Source organism: Physeter macrocephalus, chromosome 18 (assembly GCF_002837175.3).
Source record: "Physeter macrocephalus isolate SW-GA chromosome 18, ASM283717v5, whole genome shotgun sequence".
Taxonomy (NCBI): Eukaryota; Metazoa; Chordata; class Mammalia; order Artiodactyla; family Physeteridae; genus Physeter; species Physeter macrocephalus.
Genome location: NC_041231.1, coordinates 85,738,757 through 85,760,177, shown reverse-complemented (window position 1 = coordinate 85,760,177; position 21,421 = coordinate 85,738,757). Strand labels below are relative to the sequence as shown.

The window sequence follows — 21,421 nt, the reverse complement described above, 5'->3', positions numbered from 1 at the left end:
CAATTACACACACACACACACACACACACACACGCACCCAACATAGGAGCACCTCAACACATAAGGCAACTGCTAACGGCTATAAAAGAGGGACTCGACAGTAACACAATAATAGTGGGGGATTTTAACACCTCATTTACACCAATGGACAGATCATCCAAACAGAAAATTATAAGGAAACACAAGCTTTAAATGACACAATAGACCAGATAGATTTAATTGGGACATTCCATCCAAAAATGGCAGATTACACTGTCTTCTCAAGTGCACACGGAACCTTCTCCAGGACAGATCCCATCCTGGGTCACAAATCAAGGCTCAGTAAATTTAAGAAAACTGAAATCATATCAAGCATGTTTTCTGACCACAATGCTATGACATTAGAAATCAATTACAGGGAAAAAACCATAAAAAACACAAGCACGTGGAGGCTAAACAATATGTTACTAAATAACCAAGAGATCACTGAAGAAATCAAAAAGGAAATCAAAAAATACCTGGAGACAAATGACAACGAAAACATGACGATCCAAAACCTATGGGATGTAGCAAAAGCAGTTCTAAGAGGGAAGTTTATAGCAATACAATCCTACCTCAAGAAACAAGAAAAATCTCAAATAAACATAGAGGACTCAAATCAACAAAATTAGAAATGAAAAAAGAAGTTGCAACAGACACCACAGAAATAGAAAGCATCCTAAGAGACTACTACAAGCAACTCTAAGCCAATAAAATGGACAACTAGGTTCCTACACCTGAAAGAACTAGAGAAAGAAGAACAAACAAAACCCAAAGTTGGCAAAAGGAAAGAAATCATAAAGATCAGAGCAAATAAATGAAATAGAAACAAAGAAAACAATAGCAAAGATCAATAAAACTGGTTTTTGAGAAGATAAACAAAATTGATAAACCTTTAGCCAGACTCATCAAGAAAAGGAGGTAGAGGACTCAAATCAACAAAATTAGAAATGAAAAAAGAAGTTGCAACAGACACCACAGAAATAGAAAGCATCCTAAGAGACTACTACAAGCAACTCTAAGCCAATAAAATGGACAACCTGGAAGAAATGGACAAATTCTTAGAAAGGTATAACCTTCCAAGACTGAACCAGGAAGAAATAGAAAATATGAACAGACCAATCACAGGTAAGGAAATTGAAACTGTGATTAAAAATCTTCCAACAAACAAAAGTCCAGGACCAGATGGCTTCATATGTGAATTCTATAAAACATTTAGAGATGAGTTAACACCCATCCTTCTCAAACTCTTCCAAAAAATTGCAGAGGAAGGACGACTCCCAAACTCATTCTATGAGGTCACCATCACCCTGATACCAAAACCAGACAAAGATACTACAAAAAAAGAAAATTACAGACCAATATCACTGATGAATATAGATGCAAAAAACCTCAACAAAATACTAGCAAACAGAATCCAACAACACATTAAAAGGATCATACACCATGATCAAGTGGGATTTATCCCAGGGATTCAAGGATTCTTCAATATACGCAAATTAATCAATGTGATACACCATATTAACAAATTGGAGAATAAAAACCATATGATCATCTCAATAGATGCAGAAAAAGCTTTTGACAAAATACAACACCCATTTATGATAAAAACTCTCCAGAAAGTGGGCATACAGGGAACCTACCTCAACGTAATAAAGGCCATATACGATAACCCCATAGCAAACATCATTCTCAATGGTGAAAAACTGAAGGCATTTCCTCTAAGATCGGGAACAAGATGAGGATGTCCACTCTCGCCACTATTATTCAACATATTTTGGAAGTCCCAGCAACAGCAATCAGAGAAGAAAAAGAAATAGAAGGAAAACAAATTGGAAAAGAAAAAGTAAAACTGTCACTGTTTGCAGATGACATGATACTATACATAGATAATCCTAATGATGCCACCAGAAAACTACTAGAGCGAATCAATGAATTTGGTAAAGTTGCAGGATACAAAATTAATGCACAGAAATCTCTTGCATTCCTATACACTAATGATCAAAAATCTGAAAGAGAAATTAAGGAAACACTCCCATTTACCATTGCAACAAAAAGAATAAAATACCTAGGGATAAACCTACCTAGGGAGACAAAAGACCTGTATGCAGAAAACTATAAGACACTGACGAAAGAAATTAAAGATGATACCAACAGATGGAGAGATATACCATGTTCTTGGATTGGAAGAATCAATATTGTGAAAATACTGCAGAAATACAAAAGATTATTAGAGATTACTACAAGCAACTGTATGCCAATAAAATGGACAACCTGGAAGAAATGGACAAATTCTTAGAAATGCACAAGCTGCCGAGACTGAACCAGGAAGAAATAGAAAATATGAACAGACCAATCACAAGCACTGAAATTGAAACTGTGATTAAAAATCTTCCAACAAACAAAAGCCCAGGACCAGATGGCTTCACAGGCGAATTCTATCAAACATTTAGAGAAGAGTTAACATCTATCCTTCTCAAACTCTTCCAAAAGATAGCAGAGGGAGGAACACTCCCAAACTCATTCTATGAGGCCACCATCACCCTGATACCAAAACCAGACAAAGACATCACAAAGATAGAAAACTACAGGCCAATATCACTGATGAACATAGATGCAAAAATCCTCAACAAAATACTAGCAAACAGAATCCAACAGCACATTAAAAGGATCATACACCATGATCAAGTGGGGTTTATTCCAGGAATGCAAGGATTCTTCAATATATGCAAATCAATCAACGTGATACACCATATCAACAAACTGAAGGAGAAAAACCATATGATCATCTCAATAGATGCAGAGAAAGCTTTTGACAAAATTCAACACCCATTTATGATAAAAATCCTGCAGAAAGTAGGCATAGAGGGAACTTTCCTCAACATAATAAAGGCCATATATGACAAACCCACAGCCAGCATTGTTCTCAATGGTGAAAAACTGAAAGCATTTCCACTAAGATCAGGAACAAGACAAGGCTGCCTATATCACCACTATTATTCAACATAGTTTTGGAAGTCCTAGCCATGGCAATCCGAGAAGAAAAAGAAATAAAAGGAATCCAAATAGGAAAAGAAGAAGTAAAGCTGTCACTGTTTGCAGATGACATGATACTATACATAGAGAATCCTAAGGATGCTACCAGAAAACTACTAGAGCTAATCAATGAATTTGGTAAAGTAGGAGGATACAAAATTAATGCACAGAAATCTCTGGCATTCCTATACACTACTGATGAAAAACCTGAAAGAGAAATTAAGGAAACACTCCCATTTACCATTGCAACAAAAAGAATAAAGAACCTAGGAATAAACTTACCTAGGGAGACAAAAGACCTGTATGCAGAAAACTATAAGACACTGATGAAAGAAATTAAAGATGATACCAACAGATGGAGAGATATACCATGTTCTTGGATTGGAAGAATCAATATTGTGAAAATGACTATACTACCCAAAGCAATCTACAGATTCAGTGCAATCCCTATCAAATTACCAGTGGCATTTTTTACAGAACTAGAACAAAAAACATCTTAAAATGTGTATGGAGACACAAAAGACCCTGAATAGCCAAAGCAGTCTTGAGGGAAAAAAACGGAGTTGGAGGAATCAGACTCCCTGACTTCAGACTGTACTACAAAGCTACAGTAATCAAGACAATATGATAGGGCTTCCCTGGTGACGCAGTGGTTAAGAATCCGCCTGCCAATGCAGGGGACACGGGTTCGAGGTCTGGTCCGGGAAGATCCCACATACTGCAGAGCAACTAAGCCCGTGTGCCACAACTACTGAGCCTGTGCTCTAGAGCCCGTGAGCCACAACTACTGAAGCCCGCACACCTAGAGCCCGTGCTCCACAACAAGAGAAGCCACTGCAATGAGAATCCCACGCACTGCAACGAAAAGTAGCCCCCCTCTCGCCATAACTAGAGAAAGCCTGCATGCAGCAATGAAGACCCAACGAAGCCAAAAATAATAAATAAATAAAAATAAAATGAAAAAGAAAAAAAAGACAATATGGTACTGGCACAAACACAGAAATATAGATCAATGGAACAGGATAGAAAGCCCAGAGATAAACCCATGCACCTGTGGTCAATTAACCTATGACAAAGGAGGCAAGGATATATTAATGGAGAAAAGACAGTCTCGTCAATAAGTGGTGCTGGGAAAACTGGACAGCTACATGTAAAAGAATGAAATTAGAATACTCCCTAACACCATACACAAAAATAAACTCAAAATGGAGTAGAGACCTAAATGTAAGACCGACACTGTAAAACTCTTAGAGGAAAACATAGGAAGAACACTCTTTGACATAAATCACAGCAAGATCTTTTTTGATCCACCTCCTAGAGTAATGGAAATAAAAACAAAAATAAACAAAAATGGAGGTTCCTTAAAAAACTAAAAATAGAACTACCATATGACCCAGCAATCCCACTACTGGGCATATACTCAGAGAAAACCATAACTCAAAAAGACACATGCACCCCAATGTTCATTGCAGCACTATTTACAATAGCCAGGTCATGGAAGCAACCTAAATGCCCATCTACAATCACATGGATAAAGAAGATGTGGTACATATATACAATGGAATATTACTCAGCCATTGAAAGGAACGAAATTGGGTCATTTGTAGTGAAGTAGATGGATGCAGAAACTGTTATACAGAGTGAAGTCAGAAAGAGAAAAACAAATACCATACATTATCGCATATATGTGGAACCTAGAAAAATGGTACAGATGAACCAGTTTGCAGGGCAGAAATAGAGACACAGATGTAGAGAACAAAGGTATGGACACCAAGGAGGGAGAGTGGCGGGGGGCGGGGTTGTGGTGGTGGTGGTGGGATGAACTGGGAGATTGGGATTGACATGTATACACTAATATGTATAAAATGGATAACTAATAAGAACCTGCTGTTTAAAAAAATAAATTAAATAAAATTCAAAAAAAAAGATGCATTCCTTATTGAGAAGTTAAAAAAAAAAGACATATGGGCAAATATATCAAATCATTACGTTGTACACCCTGAACTAACACAGTGTTATACATCAGTTATATCACAATAAAACTGAGGGGAAAAGATATATGTACAAGAATGTTCACTACAGCCTTTATTTAATAAGACTTGGAAAAACCCTAAATGTCTTCTCTAAACAAAATGGCTGAATAAATTATACGTCTACACAATGAAGCAGTGATATAGACTTGAAAAAGAACGAGGTAGTTCCAATGTTACTGAATTGGAAAGATAAAGACAGCCAGTATAAAGTTAAAAAAGCACAGTGTGTAAAGCATAAAAAGCAGTGTAAAGTATAAAAAGACTGACGACCGTCTTTCTGCAGTTTAAATTTTTTATAATTTAAAAAACTGGTGGGGGAAAATTAGATGCTTTGCCTTTTTCTGAGGAAGAATTTCGGAAGTCTGGACAGTTGAACCCTCTCCCTCCCCAACCTACCATATCTCATATCTGACCTCAACCAGTTTTCTACCTGCACTGCTAATACATCCTTTTCTTCTATATGACTCAGTGGTTCCAAGATATCTTCTGATATAAAAGATATATCAGATATATCTTTTACTGATATAAAAACGATATTAAAGTGTATATTTAATTTTTTTAAAATTATCCTTCATATTACTATTACTCATTTTTGCATATTCCTATGTTGGAAATCCCTTGTTGATATAAATCAACGTCACAATTCAATGTTATTCCACCCCTCCTGAACTACAATCCCTTTTAATTTTAGACAACGAATACCTTTCCTTGTTTAAATAATGTACTTGAATCTTAGTATATTCATAAATCTCAGCCGACCAAGTTTCACAGGTCATAACAAATTTGTGTTAAGATTTCAAATTTCCTTTATTATTATTTTGTGTGTTATCATATAGACAGATGGAAATAAGATATCATAGCATTGTGTTCACCCACTTTCCCAGGCATTCTCTCTTGAAAAATACTGGGTACTTCATTACTGTTCTATGGCAGGAGTCAGCAAACTATGGTCTGCTACCTGTGTTTGTACAGCCCACAAGCTAAGAAATGTGTTTACATTTTTAAATGATTGGGGGTAAAATCAAAAGGAGAATAAAATTTCAAGGCAAGTGAAGAATTTATATGAAATTCAAATTTCAGCAACGCTCACTCATTTAGTATAGTCTAACGCTATTTTCATACTACAAAGACAGAATTGAGTATGGGCAACAAAGCCAAAAATATGTCCTATTTGGCTCCTTACAGGAAAGGTTTGCCAAACCCTGTTCTATGACATAGTATATGCCCTTCATAATTTTATAGTTTTACCTAGACATTCTCTCCCCTTTCCTTCCATATTGAGCGTAAAGTCATCTTAATAATCTAGTAGTCTCCAGGCCACCACATTCTTCATACTCCTCAGAAATGCACTTCCTCCTGGAAATTTGCTTAATATTACCACACCCCTGGCCACCTACAAACAGAAAGCCAGAATGAAGTGCTAGCCAACACCTTAAAAGTTACAAATCATAACCAGAACCAAACCTCACCAAGCTCCCTATAAAGTAAGGATAAAGAGGCTGACCGCCAAGTTTGTGGCTTTCAAACTACCCTACCTTAGAACTGAGGCAGTCCGTGAACTAGAAAAAGTACTGCTGCTAAAATTCCCAATGGTCAAATAACAATGAGGGAAAAAAGTTAATAAATGTAATTTTATCAAGTTAATCCTCTTCAAATCACTGCTACTGAAAAAAAGTGAACAAAAAACAAAGAACAGTGAAGAAAAAGCAGACCAGCTGTATTTAGCATGCCTGACCCTAAATGTTTATACCTCCCACATGAGATATTTTCTGCAAATAAGTAGTTCCTGACTCCCAGGATGAGAGGTTAAATACTGCACAGTGTTTGTAAACAGCATCACAACTTACAGAGGAACAAGTTGGGCCATTGGGCCATTTCACCTCGAAGGGTACACCAAAATTTGCTCATTTCTTTCGGTTAGCATTCTGTATGCCAAGTGTTGGCAGAGAGCAGGCGGAGCGAGCTGCGTTTTCTACCAGCAGTGTCTACTCTTAGCACTATCTCCTACCCAGCCGCAGCACACCTTTCCCCAGCCCCAACTTCTCCCCAGTCCCGTCACCCCTTTACCCAGCATCCACTCCTCCCCAGCTCCATCAACTCAACTCAGCACCTCCTCCCAGTCTCATCACACCTCTGTCCGCCGACTCTTCCCCCGCCTCATCATCTCGCCCTCGTCCTCCAAAGTCACAGGGCTGCGAAGCTTCCAGCAACAGGAGAGGAAAGTAAGGAGGCTATAACGCAGGAGTCCGGAGTCCCCGCACAACCACCATCTGCTCTTGCGGAGAAACTCAAGCCAAAGCCACAAAACTGGAAAAAGACGGGATTGGCTCGCACCCAGAACGGGTGCTCACGGCGCGCTCGCTGCGGTCGGGCACCGAGCGAGGAGCTGAGGACACAAAGGTGAGCAGCAGAGTCACAGTACCAGCTCTTTCGGGGCTCCCACTCCATCGGAGGAGGTAGATCATTTCCGTAAAGCTCGCCTAGCAAGGACAAGGTGACCAAGCACCCTTAGCCCACGGCAGGGAAAACTGAGCTAATCCTTGAATGTTAAAAGGCTTAAACTCAACTTGTCGGAAGTGACGTGCCAGCTGAGACCCGCAGGTCCACCACGTAATTGGCCGCCGACTCGGCAAGCCACCTTCTCCCGGGACTGGCCTGGAGAGAGAAGCAGTGTAGCTCAAAGTCCGCAACCCGCCCTTGCCCCGCCCCCGGAGGCTCCCAGCCCCAACCGGGACCAGCCTGAGCCGGGCCAGAGGCCGGGCCCACACCCTGGGCGGGACGGTCCCGCCTGCCCCGGCGCCCGTAGGCGCCCTGTGTGGGCAATGGGCTTCAGCGCTCCGCCACGCGCATGCGCGGCCCTCTTTCTCCAGAGGATTCCTCGGGTCACCTGGATGACCGCAGTTCAGCCACCTGCCCCTCCGGGTCTCCTCGCCCTTCACTCCTCCTGCTGGTTCTCCCCTCCGGCCCCTCGCCTTCTCCTTGTTCCGCAGGCGCCGCTAGGCCCTCCCGCGGTCGCCCGCTAACACCCGGGCTTCTACTGACACGAGCTTCTCGGCGCGGCTTCCGCTTCCGGCGAGTATTGTGTGTCGCGCTGCGGGGCGGGGGCGGGGGGAGGAGGAAGGAGGGAGGCAGCGCTCCGGCGGCTCTGCGCCCCGCACTCCCGGACCCGAAGCCGGGAAGGTAGGTGCTGTCCCGCCGCCGCGCCGGGGCCTTGGGGCCTGCCCCCGCTGACCGGCTCCGCACGCCGCGTCCTAGCGCCCCGCGACTGCGTCACCGGCCCCCGGCACGTAACCACAGCTGCCTCCGCCCGCCTCGGGCCCGGGCGGACGTTTTGCCGCCCCGGCGACGTCAGCGCGTCCGGCGTTGCTTGGCTACCCCGCCGTTCCCCCGTCCCGCTGCCGCTCGCCTCCCCGGGTGAAACTCTTACGCCGTCACCGCGGCTCTCGGCTGCGTCATAGCGGCGGGCATCCCACCTTCACGTCACACCTCCTCCTCACCTGGACACGCATCCCTCCCTCCCTGCCAACAACGACGTTTCCTCTCCCCCCACTCCAGTCCCCCTGCGCCAGATGTGGCGGGAGAAGATGGAGATGGGGGTGGGACCGAGTTGTGGACCACGCTCAGGAAAGGGTCGCAAGGTGGGACCCCCGACAGTGGTAGAAACAAAATGAGGACGGCTTTGAAGTTTGCCCTTCTACTGAGACACGAGGAATAGAGGAGAAAAAATGACCAACCCAGAGACACCGAAGGCTTCACTAGTGCTGTAGCTCCAAGTCCTCTCCCCATACCTCCCTAACCTTTCCCCATCTCTCTTCCGCACTACTTCTTGGCTAGTCTAGATCCATCCTGATCCCTAACTCTGCATACAGTTCAACTCACCCCAGGTGAGGAGACCACCTAATTTCTAGAAGATTAGGGAAAGGGAAGGGTTACTCGTCCAAGTTGGATTCCCGTAGGTAGAGAAAAATCATCTGACTGAATTTCTCTCCTGGTTGAGGGAGGAAATTCAGGTCCAAGTAAGTTATCAGTTCCTACTCCAAATTAAACACTTTTCACGTGTGCCGTCAACATATACAGGAATAATCATTGTTAACCCAACTCATTACATGGCCACTTCTCTCTCAACACATAGACTTACTAAATTTCCTTCTGTTGGGTCCCTTCGGGAGGGGGGTAAGGGGATAGAGAAATCAACTATTTCATGGATAAAAATGGTGATGTTTTAAGGGGGGAATAGAGGACCAGCCTTCTGCTTTATAAATCTCTTAAATGCATTTCCAATTCTTTTGAGGCTTCATTAGAAATTTTTGATTGCCTCTTTATTTTTCTCTCTCTTAATTCCCAACCACTCCAGAACCCATTAATTGGGGGTACAGTACATCCAAGGAATTAGTTATCGATAACTATTTCAAAAGACTAGTCACTGCTGAATACTTAAAATAGACTTGTCAGCTCTCTCTTCAAAAAATTATTGCCCTGGGCTCAGTAATAGACTCTTTAGTTGCCATGAATTTATCACTTTTCAGCAGTTCCAGATGTCCAAATGCACACAAATAGAAATGAGTTGTTGTATGAATCATTTCATTCCAAGAAAAGGGCACACTTCCTCTAAGCTAGCCTGATAAAAGGAAGAATGATTTCAAACTTTCTGAAAAGAAGAGGTTGTCACCCTTGCCTAACTCTTTCTATTTATTACCCTTTGAAAGACTGAGAAAACAGTGGCAGAGAATCAAGCTTAGGCTCGAATGGGCTATTGTAGTAAAACTCTTCTGTAATATTAAACTTTAAAATATACTTAATTTAAGAAATCTTAATTAATGCTTTGACTTTTGTGGCACTCTTCACTTTCCCATACTCTTTTCTCATCTATTAGAAGAAGATGTCACACTAGGAATACATTGGTCTGAAACTATTGGTTCTAAGATACTAGTGGAATGAACCTGGATCAGGAGAAGTACTCAGCTAGAGTTGAAGGAAGCCTCTGTTTCTAGCAAGAGAAAGCAGTGGTAAAAGACAAGATATTGAGGGTTGTGTGTCATTTTGCTGAAGAGAAAAAAAAAACTGATGGCTGGGAGTCACAAGTTTTGGAAATGGAGAAACAAATGAGGTTGATGTAGTGGAAGCGAAGATGTAAAATACTATGATGGGGCTAAATCTGGAGTTAGGATTTAACATGGGGGGAACTGTCAGGCCAGGGATGGAAAAAAAACTAAACCTCCAACTAACTTTTTTTTTTTTCCTCTTCTCCCATCCTAACCTCAAGCTAAATAATGGCAGAGACAAGCCTGTTAGAGGCCGGGGCCTCTGCAGCCTCCACAGCTGCAGCTCTGGAGAACTTACAGGTGGAGGCAAGTTGCTCTGTGTGCCTGGAGTATCTGAAGGAGCCTGTCATCATTGAGTGTGGGCACAACTTCTGCAAAGCTTGCATCACTCGCTGGTGGGAGGACCTAGAGAGGGACTTCCCTTGTCCTGTATGTCGAAAGACGTCCCGCTACCGCAGTCTCCGACCTAATCGACAGCTGGGCAGCATGGTGGAAATTGCCAAGCAGCTCCAGGCCGTCAAGCGGAAGATCCGAGATGAGAGCCTCTGCCCCCAGCACCATGAAGCCCTCAGCCTCTTCTGCTATGAGGACCAGGAGGCTGTGTGTTTGATATGTGCAATTTCCCACACCCACCGGGCCCACACCGTCGTGCCACTGGACGATGCCACACAGGAGTACAAGGTAGGGAACCAGACACATGATGCCAATGCAGGGCAAGAGGGAGGAGCACAGAGGATGGGAGACTCCCTGGGTAGAGGATTGTAAGTTCCTGAGGGCAAGACGGTATCTGATCCTCACGCTATAGTCCCCTGAGAGCTACGTACACGGGGGCACGCAGTATGTCTGATCAGTTATCCTCAGGCATGAAGAAGAGCAGTAAGGGGTACCCCCAAAATTTCTGTCTGACTTTTGTAACACATTTGAGTATGTGTGGTCTTGGAATGTATCATATTTTTCATAAATGAATGAAACCATGTGGAGAAGATCAAAGTTAAGAACTGAAAAATGGTCTGGTTTCTTCATTCTGTCCCCCTGCTCAGCACACCCCTCGTTTACCCACTGGTATTGGGAACAGGTAACATCACTTTAGAATGATCCCCACCAGGCTAAGCTGAACCAGTCGGTTTGCATCTTCCCCCAATAAAGGATAATATGGCATCTGGTTTAACTTACTGCTGAGACACAGGGTAAATGTTTGAGTAATAGGAACTAGAGATTTTAATGTCTTAGCACTTTATCAAGTACTTTGCCTAATTAATAAATGTTAATAATGTTAATAAAATCTTGGAAATAAGACTTTATGGTAGTTTGCAGAATAAGTAATCAAGATTTTATTATATTTGCAAGTGGTTAGAATTGGATAGGAAAACAAGTTTAAAGAAGGATATCAGGGTACAGGAGGTCACTTTGACAGTAACAGGCAGTTCCTTGAGTTAGAAAATTAATAGGGTAGGGGAAGGACAGAGTTGGTGACAGTGGAACAGTGAGATTCAGTGAAAGGAAGGTTTGGTGAGCAAGGAAGGTGATGGAGACAGGCTGGTGGCAGGAGGAGGGACCTGTAGGAAGCTGACACCTCAAATGACAGGCCAGGAAGGGAGTTGGATCAAGAGACAGATGGATAGGAAGCAAACAAATGGTTTAAAACAAATGGGTTAGCCACTGAACGTAGGATGTACTAGCCAACCCCAAATGCCATTCTCTCACTTCTCACCCCTCAGGAAAAACTGCAGAAGTGCCTGGAGCCCCTGGAGCGGAAGCTGCAGGAGATCACCCGCTGCAAGTCCTCTGAGGAGAAGAAGCCTGGGGAACTCAAGGTAAAGGCAGGCAATCCCATTTGGGCTGCTCTGCAGGCAATTAACTGAACATTAACCACACATTATTTAATCCACCAGTTCTGGTTTATTAGAAAAATGCTGTTCTCTCAAAAACAATGATATTTTATTAAGCTTGACTGTGATTAAACATTGTACTTAAATTGTCATGGATTAAGAATTGAGGAGAAGGATGTAAGAGGTGAAGGACAGAACATCTTATATCTGGCGAGTTGAGGGAGTTCATGCCCCTTGGCCTCCTTTTCTTTGTAAAGCAGGGAAGGAGGCTCTCTGCTGAGAGATCCTTAGAGGGATTGAGGAAAGGAGAATGTGGACGGTGCACTGGGGAGGAAGGATGAAGGAGCTGCCCAACAGCACCCAGAATAACCCCCCAGCGACATTAGGACCACATTCTCTTAATTCAAGTAAGCTCAAGTATGCTAGATGATAATGGTTTCTAGAATGTTCTTACCCTCCTCATCCTCTACCTATAGGATCCTGTCCATCCTAAGATGAAAACCACTTTCTATGGAGCCTTTCCTGACCCTATAGAAATTAGCTTTCTTGATTTTCATACAGTTTCACATCTCTTCCATAGCATTACCATATTTGTAGCATGGTAGTTTGGTATCTGCCTTATTTCTTCTGTTGGACAGTGAAACATGTATTAATTACAGTGGTAATAATATCTAGTATTTATTGAATCCTGTGCATTAATTCCTTAGGTGTCCATGACATTCCAAACTTAGAAGATTGTATTAGGTCTTAGGGTTCTGCCCAGTTTTAAGTTCTAAGAGTTCAGGCTATACTTGGCCCAAGTGGGACAAAGAGGAGGTACAAGACAAGGAGAAGGGAGTCCAGGAAGTCATATTTGACAAGAGTGAACTTAGATACCCTGTAAGGTAAGTATTGTTATCCCCAGTTTACACAGTAGGAAACAGAACTTGGATAAGTGTCTAGTCCAAGATCATATAGCCAGTATGTGCAAAATCAGAGATACTAATTCTGCAGAAATCAGTAAATATTTACTAAGCTTCCAGTATAGGCCAAACCCTGTCTTTGACACTGGGGAACAATGATGAGCAAAAGCACAGTCCCTGCCCTCCTTGAGCTTACAGTCAAGTAGAGAAAATATACATGACATGGCACAAAAAGCACAGTTGCAAATTCCTAAGAAGACAGCAGAGAAACTTGATGTCATTAAAGGCTTCCAGAAGAAATAATGAGTTTTTGGAGTTGAGATTTAGGGATCACCAGAAATTAAACACAGGTTTGAAATCAGTAGAAGCACTAATTTTTTTTTTTAACAATGACATTTCAACAGGAAGCAAGTATTATTACCTTAGTCCTTTATACATTTTAACAAACAAACATTTGAATTTTTTTTAATTTGAACTAATTTTGATTGCAAAGGTGAACATTAAAAAAAAATAAGTTATTTGTCCTTTTGGAGGGCTCCTGAAGAACTTAAAATATGTGAAAATGAAGCTTATTCCCAGTCATTAGCTTTCCTCTTCCTGTTGATCACCTTCGTAAATGTAAAGGATGGAGAGGGGAATAAAAATTTTAAAAACCTGCTAAATGCTTGAACAGAACTGTGGTGTGTGTGTTTTTTTTTGAAGTATATTATCATTTTAATGGTCTCGGAAACTGTCACCAACCACCAGCATTCCTTCAGTGACCTTTTGAATTCTCTCCCTCATCCCCACCTCCAGACCCAATGCCTCTTTCAGAAATAAATAATTTGTAATTAATCATACTGAAATGAAAATTATGGATGAAATGATCTATCCACATAATTTTTAAAAGGGACTATCATGCCCAAATATAGTATAATATAATACAACATAAAAGTAATTTATAATAAAATCTGGTATGTAAACATTTAGGCATGACTACCCTGAAAGACACTACAGTGTAGTTTTATCCTTGCACCTATATCAACAATGCAAAAAATACAAATTCAGACTGACGGAATTGTGTAGTAATGTTGACTCAAATGCCACTAGCAGTTCAGCTGTTGGTGCCATAATTTTTCAAAATGATAAATAACTTACAGTAAAGTTCTAAGAAAAACAAAATTCAGTCTTAATGAGTTTTCAGCCATTCCTGAAAAATTCAGGTATATTAAAACCATGTAAGAATCACTCTGTGTTTGTATATAAAGCGGCATTCAAGTCCAGGACTCCATTTTTTTAATATCCAGCAGAACATTAGAAAATGGTGCAGTTCATCTTACTGGGTTGTCTTCACACATTGGAGGAGTGTTAGCATCCTTCCCAGGAGCTCCCCCAATCATGGCAAGCAAAAATGCCCCCTGTTTCCAAAACATCCCTAGAGGGAGGTAACACCCTGAATAAGAACCACTGCCCTACAAAACAGAGGGAGAAAAAAAGAAGGGATTATGAGATTATACGAGAGCCCTTTGCTTTCTTTTTACCACAGTTACGAACCTAAATTCTACCCATACATCACCCCTAAACACACGGACACACAGGAAAAAAGGCTGTGTTTTACTTAATGGTAAATGTTGTGAGAATAGATTTTGTTCCAATATGCTCCTGAGGAGGCGGCAGTGAAATGGGAAGCAGCAAGCAGCTCTAAAACTGGAGCTAGTTAGCCTCTGCTGGGAACTAGCTTGAAATCCAGAAACAAAAGGCTTGTAAGGCCCACCTGGCTTTGCAGCCCCGCTCGCTATTCACCCTCAACCCTGCATTCCAGGCCCTATCCACTTCCTCCTTCCAGAGTCCCAGTCTCTGCTTCTAACTTTGCTTTCGTCTTGGCTGATTCCTCCCCATCAGACACGTGATGCTTAGGGAATCCTTTGGGGAGATAACTCCTTGTTGCAGTTGAGGTGCAAAAGGGAGGATATGCCTGCTGATAGCTCTCAGAATGGGTTATGGCTGGAGTTTGAGTCATATATTATCCAATTTCAGAAATGTTAGAGGTTTAACTGAAAGAAAGCATGTTTCAAATTTCAAGCAAATAATTTACTCACAAACTTCTATAACCTGTTCCTGGGGTGTAAACTGTCAGTTTCTGAAGTGACTTGAAACTGTTTAACAGGTTCAGCCCTGAAATCTACATTTATGTTTTGTAACAACCCATTACTAAAATCTTGTTGATTCTGATATTTTTCCAGTTGCTTCTCTGGTTTTTATCAAGTAAATGTCTTGCAATATACAAATGATAACAATCTCTGACTTTCCAGTATTTGTACTTTCCTTTTCTTGACAGATTGCATTAACTAGAACTTTAGAGTAGGCATAGAAGAGGTATCTCTGATATCTGAAATAGTACATGTCATATTATTGGGTTCTTATGTCTTGCATATTTTTACTAAAACATAAAAGTGTAGCTTTTTAGGAGCTAATTTAATAAAGAAGATAAATTTTTTAACATTGGTTTATTTTTTTAAAGCTAATTTAATGAAGATAAATTTTTTAACATTGGTTTATTTTTTTATCTCCCCAGTGGTCTTCATCCCATCATCAGTAGGGGTGACAATGAGGATGGAGCCATTCTTTTCTTTTAATTTTTATTGGAGTATAGTGTAGAATATTTTGTTCATTTCTACTATACAGCAAAGTGAATCAGCTATACGTATATATATATATCCCCTCTTTTTTGGATTTCCTTCCCATTTAGGTCACTACAGAGCACTGAGTAGAATTCCCTGTGCTATACAGTAGGTTCTTATTAGTTAGGGATGGAGCCATTCTTTACAAAAGGAAATTCCAATGGAGAGAAACATGAGTGTCCTGTTAAGCTCTTTCCAATGACACTGGAAGTCTGTGTGAATTCATACACATGGTGGGTGGGGAAAGGCACTTTATGCCCCACTAGCCCTGTTAAACATAATACCCACCCTCTGTTCTCAGAGACTAGTGGAGAGTCGTCGACAGCAGATCCTAAAGGAATTTGAAGAGCTTCATCGGCGGCTGGATGAAGAGCAGCAGGTGTTACTTTCACGACTAGAGGAGGAGGAACAGGACATTCTACAGCGCCTCCGAGAAAATGCTGCTCACCTTGGAGACAAGCGCCGGGACCTGGCCCACTTGGCTGCTGAGGTGGAGGGCAAGTGCTTACAGTCGGGCTTCGAGATGCTTAAGGTTCGACCTTTGCCCCTGCATAGCCCCTCAGGCCAAGCGCAGACTAGCTTTGCACAGGCCATTCTGTCAGCCTGCAATGCTCACTCCTCCGCTCTGCCTCTCTAAATCCAATTCTTTCTTCCAGGCATGCTCAAAGGATCTTTCTCTACAGAAAGCCTTCTCTGATTTCTCCCATCCCCTTCTGATCATTTCTGTGTTCTTATGTCTTGTCAACAATTATGTGCTTAACTTGTACCAAAGAAGAAATTCACTCTTTTGAGAGGAGGGCAGTCTGAATTAGTGAAAAAACTATGCATTAAAAATTGTGTAAATGCAGTAACCGTTACTATTAAGTCCTGGAACTTGATTTACCTAGTGCACAGAAAGAATAGAAGCATAGTTTGAAGGACACTTGAAATAATGTATAAGTAATATATTGCTTTTGATATGTAAATGGTGCCTCTAAAATGTTTGAAATAATCTGTTCCTTAAGCAAATGAATGGTGTTAGCAAGGCTGTAGGAAACATATTTCTTATCTTAGAGATCACATTACCAGCATTTGAATCAGTGAGGCTTCGTTGTACATTTATCTGCATGTTATATATTGCTTGGTATTTACTCTCATGTCCTTTCATGTATGTGTGTTCTGCCTTCCACATTAAACTGGGAAATCCTTGGGGGGCAGAGATTTGTCTTCTTTGTCTTCTGGACCCCAAGTATTCACAAATCAGGATTGGCACACAGTTACTAATATTTACTAACCAGTACTAGACAAGGGATACCAAACCACAACAGGAGAGTGTGATTCGTTCCTATGCCAGCAGTCTGGAACTATCTGTACTGATCCTCAAGGAGACAGGTGTGTGGTTGGTACTTGGGGGACAGAGTAAAGAGCAGACACAATCCCTGTCCCTGGCATTGAGTCCCAGTGTTCTTGAGGAACAAAGACAAGCACACAAGAAACTATTTGGAAGTGATATCAATTACCAAGCTTCATGATGATTGAGAGTTGAAAGTGGGGGTTAGGTTGGGAGAGATGTACTCATCCCTCTGGAGCTCGTCCCCTTGCACTGTGACCCATAGTTTGCCTTATGCCTATTTAGTAGATCTAGAACTTTTGGGAGGAGGGAGACCTTTTGCCTTTAGGACCCTTGACTACCAGGACCAATATTGCTTTCTTTTCTCCTTCCTCTAGGATGTCAAAAGTACCCTGGAAAAGTAAGTGATTCTTGTATCTCTTTGAGTGAGTTAGGTCTTGGCTTAAAGAGTAGGGCTACAATAAGGAGTTGGGGGAATAAGGATGGGAAAGTCATGCAGTGTCTGGGTAGAAAAAGGGAGAAGGTTTATTGCATCCATGAAGCCAGTTAGAGAGCAGATCACTGGGAGTACTAGTCCCTTACCTTTTCCCCTTTGAGCATCAGGACTTCCTAGATACAAAGATAATGAAATAGAAGCAGATTCTACCTGGGCCTATGGGTGGAATTGTGTCCAAACAAGATGGAAGGAGGAACTGGTTGGGGGCGGGCGGGGGGGAGGTGGTTATCTATTTGCATGAAATATAACAGTACCTCCAGAAAGTTCTAAGACTGATTATTAAGATAAGGGTTTGTCTAGGGGACCATATGGCTTTCCATAGATAGGCAAAAGAAAGCAATAAGCAAGTACTTGTCTTGAGGGAGGAGAAAGTGTGAGGATGGAGAATTTTAGTTTCTCCCTAGAGATGACAACATCTGAATACTCACTAAGCTGGAGTTTCCCCTGACCCTGCCCTTTCTTCCCCTATCTTCCCATCCCTCCTAGATGTGAGAAGGTGAAGACCATGGAGGTGACTTCAGTATCCATAGAGCTGGAAAAGAACTTCAGCAATTTCCCCCGACAGTACTTTGCACTAAGGAAAATCCTTAAACAGCTAATTGGTGAGTTGTTCCCAAAAGGAAACTAGCAGAGGGAATCGACAGAGAGAAGAAAGTCTTTAGGTCCTACTTTATCTGGACTTCATTTATCCCCTCTGTCACTTTTCACGTCCATATCCACACCCACTCCTTTACCTGGTTTTCAATCTCACTGAGTCACAGAACTCAAAGTGAGAAGCCTCAGGTGTCATCTACTCTTAGTCCCATACTTTTCTAAATAGGGACCCAGAGAGGTTAAATAATTTGCTGAAACTGGTCCCCTCTTGAGAGTGAAAGGGAGTCTTATTAATACTTACTTGGAAAATAGTCATAAGCCAGACTGTTCCAGGAAAACAGACACATGGTCACCCTATCGCTAGACTATAATGCTATCTTGCTCTGTACCCTTCTTAACATTTTTATTTTTTCTGACCGTTGGACTGTGCCTTGTGCTTCTCCACACAGTGAGATGGATGATGATGTCAGGGGGAATGGAGGGAGGACCAGGCAGGAGCCTAAACCACCAGCCCTTGCAGAGTCAAGAGATCATTACCTGTTTATTTTAGGGCCAGGATGAGAAGCGAAGCCATTGTTCCCTCCCCTCCCCTCCCTTAGGTGACACCGAGGATTGAGAAAGTGAAGCAAACCACGGGGTTCTGGGGGCTTTCAGGGAGCAGGCTCTGCAAAGGCAGGCTGGAAGAGTGAGGCAGGGGCGTTTAGCTATTCCCGTCCTCATCTAGCTCCCCACTCTGGCTTCTCCCGCCAGCGGATGTGACCCTGGACCCTGAGACTGCTCATCCTAACCTAGTCCTGTCAGAAGATCGTAAGAGCGTCAAGTTCGTGGAGACAAGACTCCGGGATCTCCCTGATACACCACAGCGTTTCACCTTCTACCCTTGTGTCCTGGCTACTGAGGGTTTTACCTCAGGTCGACACTACTGGGAGGTGGAGGTGGGCGACAAGACCCACTGGGCAGTGGGTGTGTGCCGGGACTCTGTGAGCCGAAAGGGCGAACTGACCCCACTCCCTGAGACTGGCTACTGGCGGGTGCGGCTGTGGAACGGGGACAAGTATGCAGCCACCACCACACCTTTTACCCCTTTGCACATCAAGGTGAAACCCAAGCGGGTAGGCATATTCCTAGACTATGAGGCCGGTACACTGTCTTTTTACAACGTCACAGACCGCTCTCATATCTACACCTTCACTGATACTTTTACTGAGAAACTTTGGCCCCTCTTCTACCCAGGCATCCGGGCTGGTCGGAAGAATGCTGCACCACTTACCATCAGGCCCCCAACAGATTGGGAGTGACAGGTAGGGACATGGGAATAATCAGGGTGAGGCAGGGTCAAGAGCTACGGGCCTTCCTTCCTGTGACCTGCTGGAACGTCTTTGTGTCTGCCTGGTTCCAGTCCTGAACCATCTGGAAGAACACCTTGGTTTCTAGAATGGTTTATGGGGAGGAGTAGTTAGGACTGGGCTGGGACGAGAGCACTGCAGTGTCTCCCTCCTCACTGTTAGGGTGGAGAGCTGGTTCCCAGGGGGTAGTCTCCTCTGAAGTCCATCAGGTTTTCTATTGCACAAGGATGGGTTGGAAGGAAGGAGAGGCTTTTCCAGAAACAACAAGTCTGTGGGAGGGTCTGACTTGCTCAAACCAGAGGAGGAAACAGAAACCCCTGTACATCCTTTTAGGGGGTTCTTGGACCCAAAATAGTCTTGTTTTTTTAGGAAGATCACAGGGGTCTTTGTACCTCTAAATTGAAATAAAGATGAATGACAGTTGCTCTCGTGGGTGTAGAAGTTGAGGAGTTATTTTCAGGGCAGAGATTGGGCATCAAGAAGGTTAGAAAGAAGGTCAGGAAAGGGGGCTAAATGAACAGATTCCTAAGGACTAATGAAGGGGAGAAGGGTTTCTTTGGTTGCCATTATGAGTAGGATTGGCCAGAGGTAGGAATGTGGGGAGGAGGGGGTAGGAAGAAAGAGAACCCAGGTCCCTGCCTTAGCCTTCAGCAGAGATGGCTCATCGCCAACCTCCTTGTAGTTGCTCATCTCCAAGAGCTGTTACCTTGCTCATCTGGAGAGGCAAGATGCAAGAGATCCTGCAAGACACATCTACCCTTTCACTGCTTTCCCAAGGGAACTTGGAAAGGAGAGAGTCAGGTATTAGAGGAAAGAGAAAAGTATTCCTATCCAAAGCCCTGGCCTTAAAGAATGCTACGAAGTAGCTACTCCCAAGTTGTCAGCCTTGTTACCTGGCTAAGGTGTCCAAGCCAGACAGGGAAAAAGAAAATGGAGTCTTCCTCACCCTCGGGACAGGGTAGAAGAGGGTGGTATGTATAGGGAAGGGCCAGATAGGCAACTTCCTTTGGCCTGTGTGCATCTGGCCTGGAACTAGTGTTCACAAGAGCTGGATTTTGTTTGTTGCCATCCTTCACCTTTTGCCATTTCTCATATCAGAGAATGTAAATCATCTTAATGTTAGGCCAAAATAAACAACCTGTAGGGTATATATGTTGTCAAAAAAGGTAAAGCAATGCATGCCAAACCAAACTAAAATGACTGGATTATCTGCTACTTGGGTAATCGGGTTCACAGAAGATTAGGACAAGAAACTGCAGTTTATTGAGGGCATTTCAGCTCCTCCTACCACCTCAACAGGACTTTGTCCAGACTCTCCTCTTACCTTTGTGCCTTGACTGTGGTTCTTTGTGGCAAGATGCTTTGGTTGGTAAAACATAATATGGAACAAAGGATCCACTGAAGTGATCTATGTGTCCTGTGTTAATTTGATGATAATCTGTGTTGATGTGTAAGAAACGGGTGTTTAAAATGCATGTTCCTTGGAATTCCCTGGTGGTCCAGTGGTCAGGACTCCACGCTCTCACTGTCAGGGCCCCAGGTTTGATCCCTGGTCGGGGAACTAACATCCCACAAGTGGCACGGCGTGGCCAAAAAAAAAAAAAAATTGTGTGTTCCTGGGGCTCACCTTCAGTGATTGATCGAGGTCTGGAGTGGGCCTGGGCATCTACCTTTTAAACACTCCTCATTTGATCCTGGAGATACTTGTGAAACTAATATGAGAGGAAATTTCAGCCATTTCCTTCAAGCTGGAGGCCTGGTTCCCTGTCCAGCCTGATAGGGGGACGAGGAGGAGGGGGTCTGAGAGAGGAAAGAACCCTCGTTCTCTCCTGACTTATTGTCCCCTCTCCCAATCTCAGGATTTATTCATGTTCTATCCCTCTACTTAACCTCAGGAACGAGTGGTTATTAACTATGAAGCAGAAGTAAACACAGGATGTCAAACAGCAAAGGAGAGGCAGAGGTCTAAGGGAGGGATGTGAGGAAAGCATGTGAAACACTACAGGGGATATTTTTTCGGGGGCAGGGGATGCTGTTGACAGGTTTCCTCCAGTACCTAAGACTAGGAGTTAGTGAGGATCACCTACTTACTGTGTGTCCAGCACTGCATTTTGGTAAGTGGAAAAGATTGGGAG

General features: G+C 42.9%; 2 protein-coding genes across 13 annotated transcripts in view; one reads left to right on the top strand and one right to left on the bottom strand.

The window, feature by feature from the left end:
• The window catches only part of LOC102996517 (H-2 class I histocompatibility antigen, Q9 alpha chain-like), a 68,774-nt gene extending 60,715 nt beyond the window's left edge, over nt 1-8,059 (bottom strand). For 5 of the 10 annotated variants that reach the window (XR_003676706.2, XR_008615845.1, XR_003676701.2 and 2 more), the window contains exon 1: nt 7,219-7,729. Coding sequence is in view for 3 of the 10 variants with exons in the window: in XM_028478467.1 (XP_028334268.1) it covers nt 7,219-7,251 (33 nt within the window). In the remaining 7 variants the exon portion in view is untranslated. Of the gene's footprint in view, nt 1-7,190; nt 7,743-7,974 lie in introns of those variants that run through there. The other 5 variants (XM_028478467.1, XM_024121683.3, XM_024121685.2 and 2 more) reach the window with 3 other exon arrangements.
• Nucleotides 8,060-8,190: 131 nt separating this feature from the next.
• TRIM39 (tripartite motif containing 39) lies at nt 8,191-20,667 on the top strand. Of its 3 annotated transcripts, none has more exons than XM_007106303.4 (7): nt 8,191-8,267; nt 10,351-10,810; nt 11,848-11,943; nt 15,822-16,052; nt 17,228-17,250; nt 17,833-17,948; nt 18,691-20,666. In XM_007106303.4, exons 2-7 carry the CDS (start codon nt 10,358-10,360, stop codon nt 19,236-19,238), a joined length of 1,467 nt encoding a protein of 488 aa, XP_007106365.1. In that variant the 5' UTR covers nt 8,191-8,267; nt 10,351-10,357; the 3' UTR covers nt 19,239-20,666. The 3 variants fall into 3 exon arrangements, with proteins under 3 accessions (XP_007106365.1, XP_007106364.1, XP_007106363.1); XM_007106302.3 differs by lacking the exon at nt 8,191-8,267 and adding an exon at nt 8,882-8,971; XM_007106301.3 differs by lacking the exon at nt 8,191-8,267 and adding an exon at nt 9,017-9,103 and having other exon boundaries at nt 18,691-20,667.
• Nucleotides 20,668-21,421: the final 754 nt, after the last annotated feature.

What these genes read in the sequence shown, in the direction of transcription:
- TRIM39 (XM_007106301.3), top strand. Translation starts at nt 10,358, where the DNA reads ATGGCAGAGACAAGCCTGTTAGAGGCCGGGGCCTCTGCAGCCTCCACA. An exon ending in AGAAGCCTGGGGAACTCAAG is followed by an intron (nt 11,944 to 15,821) that starts GTAAAGGCAGGC and finishes CTCTGTTCTCAG; the next exon opens with AGACTAGTGGAGAGTCGTCG. An exon ending in CGGGCTTCGAGATGCTTAAG is followed by an intron (nt 16,053 to 17,227) that starts GTTCGACCTTTG and finishes TCCTTCCTCTAG; the next exon opens with GATGTCAAAAGTACCCTGGA.